The sequence below is a fragment of the Mirounga leonina genome, unplaced genomic scaffold (genome assembly GCF_011800145.1).
Source record: "Mirounga leonina isolate KUSES-001 unplaced genomic scaffold, KU_Mleo_1.0 Mir_91, whole genome shotgun sequence".
Classification (NCBI taxonomy): Eukaryota; Metazoa; Chordata; class Mammalia; order Carnivora; family Phocidae; genus Mirounga; species Mirounga leonina.
The window spans coordinates 35,303,980-35,315,440 of record NW_023270839.1 but is presented as its reverse complement, the minus strand read 5'-3'; the positions used below and the strand labels follow the sequence as shown (position 1 = coordinate 35,315,440).

The 11,461-nt window shown below is 35.4% G+C and overlaps 1 protein-coding gene across 4 annotated transcripts in view; it reads left to right on the top strand.

The window, feature by feature from the left end:
- ICE2 (interactor of little elongation complex ELL subunit 2) overlaps positions 1-11,461 on the top strand; it is a 65,441-nt gene that overhangs the window by 39,090 nt on the left and 14,890 nt on the right. For all 4 annotated transcript variants that reach the window (XM_034993564.1, XM_034993565.1, XM_034993566.1 and 1 more), the window contains one exon: positions 1,466-1,595. In XM_034993564.1, coding sequence (XP_034849455.1) covers positions 1,466-1,595 — 130 coding nt within the window. The remainder of the gene's footprint in view (positions 1-1,465; positions 1,596-11,461) is intronic.

Below are 11,461 nucleotides of genomic sequence, written 5' to 3'. Positions count from 1 at the left end.
TCAAGGTTTGGCCCCTGGAACAACAGCTTCTCAAATACGCAAAAACCTACTGTATAGAATTGTTGAATTATTGTATTGTACTCTTGAAACTAATATAAAGGGGCATCTGGGTGGCTCAGTCGTTAAGCATCTGCCTTCGGCTCAGGTCCTGATCCCAGGGTCCTGGAATCGAGCCCTGCATTGGGCTCCCTGCTCGGCAGGAAGCCTGCTTCTCCCTCTCCCACTCCCCCTGCTTGTGTTCCCTCTCTCGCTGTGTCTCTCTCTGTCAAATAAATAATAAAATCTTAAAACAAAACAAAACAAAAAACAGAAAAAACCCATATAAAACTGTAGGTTAATTATACTTCAATTTAAAAAAAAAAAGCAAAACCTTGTTCTTCACCTCAGATTCTGCATTTTAACAAAGTTATTCACCAGGTTTTTCATACGCACATTGAAATTGAAGAAATACTGCTTTAAAAGAGTTTTACACCATTCACAGGTAACCATATGAACCAAGTTTATGGTTAACAGAAATTTTACTGGATTTGGATTGTTCTTACCACCATCATTGTTCCAAGCCCACTAAATTTGCCACTTGATGAAAATCAGGAATTCTGAAACATTTATGAAATATTTTCAAGTATATGAATAATGGCAACTTCATATAATTTCAGAAGTACAAACTAGCTATATCACTTTGAATAAATTTCTTAAATCATGTATTTCTCCTTCTGCAGCTGGAAATGAAGAGACTACTATTAAGAGTAGAATATTCTTTGACAGAAATGAGATAACATGAGCACAGTGAACATGACTAACATTATTTCACAAGCATGTATTTCCTTGCATATACCCCTTTACACTAGTAATGGCCACAGTTACTTTACTTTATTTAGTGTCCTGACCAATAAACTCTGATTGGCTACTTGACTAGTGCTTGGAGCAAAGCCTTTGTATTAATCAAGATAAAGACACTCACAGGTGTTAATGTAGATATTAATGCTTATACCTTCATTCTTAGAATGAAAAAAAGCTGTTCAGAGTATTTGAGCCTGATACCATGTGTCTCATGCTTTAAAAGTACAAAAAATTCTTACCTTTTTTTATCCTCTGCGAATTACTAGTATAACAGTCTTTGCTTTCTAGCATCCCCCTTTGAACCTTTGGGCAATTATGTATCGTAGGCTCTGTTCCAAGGATGCTACTGTCAGTTACATTCCCTGATAAAATGTGTGCATATGTAGGGAGGTATGTGAATTTTGGGTGGAGGTGGGGAGAGCTGTTGGTTCAGGATCTCTTACCTGTCTACCTCTTGCCCACATCTAACAAGGGTTCTTTCCATCTTTCTGTCTGAATTCTGCTGTATTTGAAAGGATAAAATAAGATTACCTGATAATATTTCAAAGTGACAAAACTATAGGCAAATGTATTTTCTGTTAAGAGTAAATTAATGGAGCTTTGAAAAAGTATAACTGCATTTCAGCAATTTCCAGTTTATGTACTACCAAAAGTGGAATATCAAGCTTGTTATGGAGTTGAAGCTCTGACTGAAAGTGAACTTTGTCGCTTATGGACTGAAAGTTTATTGCATTCCAACTGCTCATTTTATGTTGGTAAGTTATACAAGAGGATTTGCTCTCCTTTTTAATGCCATTGTAAATACATACTTTTAATCAATTGTAAATACTTCCATTCTGTACTTTCTGCAGTTCTCTTATTGTGTTAACATTCCTATTAAAACATCATTCCTACTGCAGAGTTAAATGGTGGGGTGAAACTAGTGAGATCAGATGTTTTCATTTCCCTCTTATTGTTTAGCTGTGCTTGATGTCAACATAATTGTTTTATTTTTGAAATACTTATTTTATTTTACAGTGTAATAAGCTAAAACTATAGAAGGGTTTTCTAAGGAGCTTCTTTTAAACTATTGGTGTGAACATATTGAAATTTTCTTAAAATTTTAGTGACATTTAAAATTTTTCAATTTTTCTTACTTTGTTTCAGTTTTCTGGTTTTTTTGGGGGGGGTTACGGATTTGATTTGTCTTGGGTTCATGTACAGTTAAATACTTCATATGAAGGATTACTTGCCAGTTGTTAGTGATATTGCTCTCTCCCAATGGAATGCCTCATCCCATACTTTTTAATTCATCCCATATGTCTCAGTCCATCTGCACTATCTCAAGTTGCCCTTCCATGAAGTCACTTTCTTCCTTTGGTCTTTCAATACAGGGTCTTTTTTTTTTTTTTTTTAAGATTTATTTATTTTAGAGAGATCACACACTAGCACATGCATGTGCGGGGGAGGGGCAGTTGGAGAAAGGGAGAGAAGCCGACTACCCCGAGTGCAGAGCCTGGAGCATCACGAAGCTTAATCCCAGGAACCTGAGGTTGTGATCTGAGCTGAAACCAAGAGTCAGATGCCCAACCGACTGAGCCACCCAGGTGCCCCTGCACAGTTTTTTTTTTTTTTTTTTTTACCACTCTTATAACTTGTTACTTTCTACTGTAATGTTCTTTTTTATACCTATCCAATCTTCCCATTAGACAGTAAGTAGTTTAAGGTCAGTGTCCAATGAAACTGTATTTTCATAGCAGTCAGCATAATTCCTGGTGTGAAGCAGCTGTTAAGAGTATGTTTTTCTTAATCAAAAAGAGGTTATTCACTTGAAAATTTTTTTCCATATTTTGGTTCACCAATATTTTGTCTTTATTGTAGAAGAGTATTAATAAGATAATTGATTTGCTCTCTGTGCTTAACTCAAAAAGAAAGTGGTTTTTGTACTTGGTTGTGCACTAGCCCCCTCCTCCTGTTTCATACTGAATGCTGGAACTTTTTTGTTGTAGTTTTTGGCCACTAACCGCAATTGCAGTGTTCCTCCAAAAGGAGGAACATACCAACAGTCTTCACGTAAGCTACTCTGAAGCAATTGCTAGCCACATCCATTTTAGGAAAGGACGAAACAAAAGCTTATCACTTAAATCCTTTTTAAAGTACTGAAAGAGAATAGACTCAGGACTAAAACAATATGAAGTGGTTTGTTTGTTTTTTTTAATGTACACTTTAACAGATAAAACTGCCATCATCTATATGGCTTACTTCATCTATTCTTTGAAGTCCTAAGTAATTATTGCTCTGTGTGCTCTTTATCCTCAGTAAATCCTACCCACTTAGAAGCCATTCATTTTAATGTAATAGGATAGTGTATTTGGTTTCTTTTACAGTTGTTTGATGAGAAACTTACTTTGTATGGTTGTGTTTTCTTTGGGTTTGGGAATGGGTTTGGTTTTTTATGTGGGGGTGAATATGTTTTAAAATGCACCTGTCTGGCTCAGTTTAGAGCATGCAACTCTTGATTTCAGAATTGTGAGTTCAAGCCCCACATTGGGTGTAGAGATTATTTAAAAGTTAAAAAAATCTAAAAATATAAAGTATCTGTGGGTTAGAGATACTTCCCAGCTTCCCCTCCTTCCAACCAACTTCCCCTCCTCCCAGCCTCGCAAGGTACAACTTATAAAATATTGTTGGGTATTTTTTTTTCTCCTTTTGGTTCATTATGTATCTACCACTCACAAATCAAGTTATACGATGCGCTTGAAATGCTCCAAAATTATCCTTAGAAACTATTAAATAGTGTGTGTATGTATGTATATGTGTGGGTGTGGGTGTGTATAAAATAATAGAACAGTATTTTTTTTTTTTTTTTGAGCGAGGGGGAGAGAGCACACAAGGGGAGGGGCAGAGGGAAGAGAGAGAACCTTAAGCAGGCTCCACTGGGTGTGGGGCCTGACACAGGGCTCGATCTCACTACCTTGAGATCATGACCTGAGCTGAAATTAAGAGTCAGACACTTAACCAAATAAGGCACTTGGGTGCCCCATAGAACAATATTTCTAAGCATGTAATGTGGGACAATGACAATATATCCATTGTTGCTAATCTTCACTATTCCATAAAACAGGTGATGTTTATCTTTGTTATATAGAGGAAGAAACTAAGGTTTTCTAAGTTTAATGCTCAAGAGTATCCATATCTTTTCTGATTCCACATCCTGTGCTTTTTCTATTATAATGGAATAGTGGAAATCATGCTGAATGTGGAAGTCAGAAGATATATGTATGATTACTATACATTTTATAATTCTCTTACCTTGCTTGGGTAGAATCATTTAACTCCCTAGGCTTGAGCTTTTTGACCTATACATAATGAATATAATAATATTTTGTTCAACCTGCTTCAAGGATTGTATATACAGATCTTTTAAAATTATAATTATTACCTAATATATTGCCCCCAAAGTAGACTTCTTGATGAAAATAGATACCACAGGACAATGAAGTAATATTTTATATATTTTTGTACTGAGGAAAAAGCTATTAACCTAGAATTAGGTGAAAATATGGAAAATCATCTTTATGATAAAGAGTTAAAGGATTTCTCTTTTTTTTTTTTTAAAGATTTTATTTATTTATTTGAGAGAGAGAATGAGAGAGAGAGAGAGAGAAAGCACATGAGAGGGGGGAGGGTCAGAGGGAGAAGCAGGCTCCCTGCCGAGCAGGGAGCCCGATGCGGGACTCGATCCCAGGACTCCAGGATCATGACCTGAGCCGAAGGCAGACGCCTAACCAACTGAGCCACCCAGGCGCCCGGATTTCTCTTTTTTTTAATTTTATTTATTTATTTATTTGAAAGAGAGAGAGAGCATGAGTGGGGGGAAGAGCAGAGGAAAAGGGAGAAGCAGACTCCCTGCTGAGCAGGGAGCCCAACCAGGGGCTCAATTCCAGAATCCCGAGATCATGACCTGAGCGGAAGGGAGACACTTAACTAACTGAACCACCCAGGCAGCCCCTATCCATTTAACTTTAGGAACCTGTTTAGGTTGTTTCCATTGTAATGCAACTGTGAAAATTCTTGTAAATGCCTATTAGTACGCTGCATACATATTGCTATTTGGGCATATACTGAGGAGTGGAATTATTGGGTCATATTTTAGGTATATACTCAAATTTAGTAGATAATTTCAGAAAGGTTTCCAAAGCTATTGAACCAATTCACATTTATAATAGAAATATGTGATAGTTTCAGTTTCTTTTTTTTTTTTTTTAAAGATTTTATTTATTTATTTGAGAGAGAGAATGAGATAGAGAGAGCATGAGAGGGGGGAGGGTCAGAGGGAGAAGCAGACTCCCCGCTGAGCAGGGAGCCCGATGCGGGACTCGATCCCGGGACTCCGGGATCATGACCTGAGCCGAAGGCAGTCGCTTAACCGAATGAGCCATTCAGGCGCCCTCAGTTTCTTCACATCCTTACCCACACTTGGCCTTATCAGTTTACTTAATTTTAGCCATGCTGGTGGGTAGGTATAATTAATATTTCATTATTGTTTTATTTTGCCTTTCTTTGGTGGTTATGAAATCGGGCACCCTTTCATGTGATTAATCATTTGGATATTCAATTTTGTGAATTGCCTATTTAACTCTTGCTCATTTTTCTATTGTCAGGGGGTTTTTTGTGTGTTTTTGGTTTTTTAAGTAGGCTCCATACCTGGCATGGAGCCCAACATGAACTCACAACCCTGAGATCAAGACCTGAGCTGGGATGGAGAATAGAATGTTTAACTGACTGAGCCACCCAGGCGCCCCCTTTTGTCAGGTTTTTGTTTGGTCCTTCCTTGTTGGTTTTAAGTTTTACAAATATTTTTCTCCCACTGTGTAACTTACCTTCTCAGTCTCTTAATGGTATCTTTTGAACTTACCAGTTTACTAGTCATTTCCTTTCTGATTCATGCTTTTTTTGTCCTCTATTTTAAACCGCCCCCCCTTCCCCGGCAAGATCATGAAGATACTCTCCTATATTATCTTCTAGAATCTTTATTTTTTTCTAGCCCTTATTTTTAGATACACAGATTATGTGGTATTTAATTTTACATGGAGTATCAAGATTTTATTTTCAATAGTGGGCACTGTTAATTGAAAAGACCATCCTTTCTCTGCTGCTCTTCAATGCTACTTGTGTTATAAATCATATATGTGACTCTAATTCTAGACTCCCTATGTATCCTTGAGGCAGTATCTGTTTTAATTACTCTAACTGAAGTAATTACTTAATTTTTTAGACAGTAAACACTGTAAATTATAAAGTATTCTACTCTTTTGTAAAGTGAACCTTGTCAACTTTTCTTCAGGAGTTTCTTGGCTATTCTTGGCCATTTGTGGTTACAGATTTTGGAATCAGCTTGTCAGTTTCTATCAACAACAACAAGAAGAAGATTGGGATTTTTGTTAGCAAATGCACTGACTCGGTGTGGAGCAAATTGATAGCTTCACAATAACGTCTTCTAATTTGTGAACTTTACATATTCCTTTATATCTTTAATTTCTCTTAGTATTTTATGGTTTTCTATGTAGAGATCTTGTACATTTTGTTAAATGTTATTTTTAAGCTATTATAAATGGTATTTCTGACATTTTATTTTCTTAAGGTTTGTTACTAAAATATAAAATTTATTTACATATTGATTTTGTATACTGATCTATCTAGCAACTTTGCTAAAGTCACTTACTCATTCTAATAATTTAGGTTTTTTAAGTAACCAATCATGTCTTCTGCAAATAATGGCCATTTTATTTCTTCTTTCCAATCTTTATAACTTTTTTTTCCTTGACTTCATTGCCTAGCACTTGAATACAAGGTGAATAATGGGCCTTTGCCTTATTTCTAATCTTAAAAGGGAACGTTTTCAGCAATTCACCATTGTGTTTGGTATTTTGTATAGGTTTTTGTAGATACTTTTAATTAGAATAAAGAAGTTCCTTTTTATGCCTAATTTAAGAATTTTAATCATGAATGGGCAAAAAAACTTACCAGATATTTTCTTTGCTTTTACTTATATGATGGTATGACTTTTCTCTTCTTCTGCTAATGTGATGACTCCTGTTGATTCATTTAAAAATGTTAATCCAACCTGTGTTCCTGCAATAAACCCAGCTTGATCATAATATATTGCTCTTTTTATATATTGGTAGATTTAGTTTAATATTAATGTTAATTTTGTTAATATTAATTCTGCAATCTGTGTTTATGAGTGAGATTGGCCTATAATACCTTGCCTAGGTATTAGTATTAAGGTTATGTTTATACCATAAAATGAGCTGGGATGTATTCCTTCTTCTTCTCTTATCTGGTAGAATTTCTATAAAACTGGTGTTATTTCTCCTACAAATGTTTGGTAAAAGTTACCTAGGAAGCATGTGGACCTAAGTTTTCCTTTCTGAGAAGCTTCTAATTATCTGTTCTGTTTTTAAATTAGTTTTAGAGCCATTCAGATGTTTAATTTCTTGCATCAGTTTTGTAACTTGTGTGTTTTTAAGAAATTTGTTCAGTTTAAGTTTTCAAAATTATTGGCTAAAGGTATAATACCCTCTGAAAATCTTTTAATGTCTATAGTACCTGTAGTAATTACTACACATCACTAATAATTTGGGTTTATATCTACCATTTTAATATATGTTTTCTATTTGACTCATTGTTTCAAGGACCTTTTTTTGTCTTAGTGCCTTCTTATGAATTGAATATTTTTTTATTGCATTTTTTCCCTTGATTAACAGGATAGTTCTATAACATAATTATATACTCTTTTACTACTCTTTTAAGGGTTATTCTAGAGGTGTCCTAATACAGTGACTCCTAGCCACAGGTGACTATTTTAAATTTATTAAAATTAAGTAAAACTTAAAATTCAGTTTCTTAGTCATACCGTGTGTGAGTTTCAAGTGCTTGAAAGCTGCATCTGGTTACCATATTGAACAGTGCAGACATTTCCAGCATCACAAAAAGTTCAATTGGACAGTGCTACTCTAATCATTATAACATGCATCCCTGACTTATCCCCATTAAGTAGTATTTTATATTTTCTATATATTATTATTAGTGTATACATTTGATATTCGGTTACATTTATTCATATATTTACCCTTTTTAATGCTTTTCTTCTCATATCTCTAAGATTCTAACTAGTATCATTTTCCTCTGCCTGAAGAATACCCTTTAGTATTATCTTTATTACAGATAGCTTAGTGACAAAGACTCTCAGTTTTTATTCATCCAAAAGGTTTATTATTTCACCTTCATTGAAGGATAGATATTTCATTGTCTTCTTGTTTCTTTTGTTTCTGTTGAAAAGTCAGCTGTCCATCTTATTTTTATTTATTTATTTTTTTGCTCCTTTGAAAGTAATACAACTCCTTTCTCTGCAGATTTAAAATTTTATCTTTCTCCCTGTTTTTCAAGAATTTTCCTCAGTGTACTTACATTAGGTTTTCTTTGTAAATATTTCTTTTGGGGTTTATATTGCTCCTTGAATATGTGACTTGATGACTTCTAAAAATTTTGGAGAATTCTCAGTCATTATGTCACTAAATATCAATCACTTCTTCCTCATTTTCTCTCTTTCTTCTCTGGGATTTTAGTTGCATTATGGTGTATCTTACTGTAACCCTAATGTCTTTTCTTTATTTCCTTTCCTTTTGACTCTTCATGTATCATTTTTGATATTTTTTTCTAGTTCATTAATTCCCTCTTCATCTATCTCTAATACACTATTTAACCCATGACTTGAGTCCTTAATTTCAATTATTGTATTCTTCAGTTCTAGATTTTCCATTTGATTCTTTTTTATAGATTATAGTTTTTGACAGAAATTCTCAATCTTTCCTTTAGCATAGTAGGCAAAACTCTTTTAAAATCTGTGTCCAGTACCTCTGTTATCTAGATTTCTGGTGCGTTTTTTCTATTATCTTTTGTGTATTCATTTCTTAGGGCTGCTGTAACAAAGTACCACAAACTAAGTAGCTTCAAACAACAGAAATTTCTTGTTTCACAGTTGTAGAGATTAGAAATACAAAATCAAGGTGTCACCGGGCCATGTTCCCTCTGAAACCTGTAGGAGAGAATCCTTCATTGCCTTTTCTATCTTCTGATATCCGCCAGCAATTTTTGGCGTCTTTGGCTTGTAGATGCATCACCCTCATCTCTGTTTCTCTCATCATGTGGCATCTTCTTCCTGTGTGTCTCTCTCCTCTTCTTAGAAGGACACCAGTCATATTGGATTAAGGGCACACCCTGCTCCAGTATGACCTCATCTTAATCTTTAATTATGTTTGCTATGATCCTGTTTCCAAGGAAGGTCATGTTCTGAGGTACTGTGGGTTAAGGCTTCAATATATCTTTTGCAGGGGACTCAGTTCATCTCATAACATGTTTTTTTTTTTTAACATGTTGTGTCATTGTATGCCAGAATGTTCTTTATTAAGGGCCAGCTATTGTATATGAAAAATTATGGAGATAATGAGAAAGTTAAAATGTCATCTTACTCTAGACAAGATTACTTTTGATTCACCTTGATTCTGTTACAGGGATTTAGATAACTTGAAGCTTGACTTTGAACCCTAGAAAGATCAGTCCGTTTCCCACTTAATGCTAGTGTGTTGCTATTCAGGGTCTCTGCAGATAAGAGTTGATGTAGCCGGACTGACACTGCCAATCATTGAAAAGACCTGTTTGTAAGGCTGGCCCTTAGCTGGTATCTGGGAACTTGGCTAGTAAACTTCCCTGTACTGATATAAGACTTTCTTTAGCTGATAAGGATGGCTCATAGTACCTACACTGTACAAACAGTGTGGCTTATTCTAAACATCTGCTTTCCTTTTGAGGGTCTTTGGTATGAGCTAGGCAGAAGGCACCTACATGATGAGCCTCCAATAAAAACCTTGAGTGCTGAGTCTCTAATGAACTTTTCCAGTATACAAAAAAACTGTTGCTAGAAGAATTAAGTGCATCTTATGCGACTTCAGTGGGAAGGGACTTTTTTTTTTTAATTGTGGTAAAATATACATATTTTAGAATAACATAGAATTTACCATTTTAACCATTTTAGTGTACAATTCGGCATACATTTTTAATACAATTCAGTGATACTAAGTAGATTCACAGAGTTATGAAGCCATCACCACTATCTGCTTCAAGAACTTTTTTATCATCCCAGACAGAAACTCGGGAAAGACCCAGAGATTTCACCTGGTTTCCTATGGACTTCACTCCATACACCTTTTCCTTTTACTCTTTATTTTTATTTATCTTTTTGCTTTGTATCCTTTTGCTGTAATAAGTCTTATCCATGAGTACAACTGTATGCTGAATCCTATGAGCTCTTTTAGAGAATCATCAAACCCAGGGAACCCCTTGTTACACAAGGTCCCAACTCAGAGCTTAGGTATTCAATTTATTGATAGATCCTGAAATCCAGTTTTTGTTTCTCTGATCCTGACAGACTGTTGAAAGCCCTGGTCCATTTCTTAGCCTTTTGTTGCTTTTTCCAGAGAAAAGCAACCCCAAGGGCCAGGCTCACATCTCTGGGTTTCTTTCTTCTTTTAGTTGTTGGCTTCTTTACCCTTAACCCACACAGCTATATATCCAATCCCTTTTCCTGGTTGCCACTAACAAATTATATACTTTAATTACTTATGATATCTATTGCCTGTCTTTGTGTTTCTTGTTTACTATCAATATCCCAAGGTCCTAGAACAGTATTTGACACATGGAGATACTCAATTATGTTTAGAATAAGTTAGGTTTCCTTTGATAACTGGTTGAAGGAACAGTAAAAGTCAAGGAGAATAGAAATGGTGGAAACCAAACCATTGAATTTATATACTCTCTCTATATATATATACACACACATACATACATACTTTATATATTCTTTTTACTGTCTCAGGATGTGCATAAGATAAACCACTGGGATGTAGGAAGAGAATAATATAACTTATTTTTTCTCCAAATAACAAACATTACTCATATTAAGTATATGGATTGGTAAGTGGTACCCTCTCTTTATGTTGTCATACAGTCCTGTCACATATAATACTGAAAGAATCTTCAGCATCTCCACATAGCACACCTCTAGGGAGACAGTGTGCTTAATCCCTTCCATATGAATGGTCACCCCCAGAGTTGTGCCATACAGCATCCTTGGGTCTGCTAAGTATGATTTTGTTGCCAAAAATGAAAGATGCCACTATTTTAAACAAAAACAAACAAAAAACTGTACATCTGTATACTTTAAAAACTTGGAATCAGATTAAGAAAAAAAAAAAAATCTCTTAAAATCTTCCAGAGAGCCTCAAGGATAGGAATGTAGCTCCTGTCTTAACATTTGTAAGAAAAGGGGCACCTGGGTGGCTCAGTCGTTAAGCGTCTGCCTTCGGCTCAGGTCGTGATCCCGGGGTCCTGGGATTGAGCCCCACATCGGGGTCCCTCCTCTGTGGAAGCCTGCTTCTCCCTCTCCCACTCCCCCTGCTTGTGTTCCCTCTCTCACTGTGTCTCTCTGTCAAATAAATAAAAATCTTAAAAAAAAAAAAATTTTTTTTTAAAAACATTTGTAAGAAAAACTGGTTAACATCAGGGAAGATGGCCTTTTACT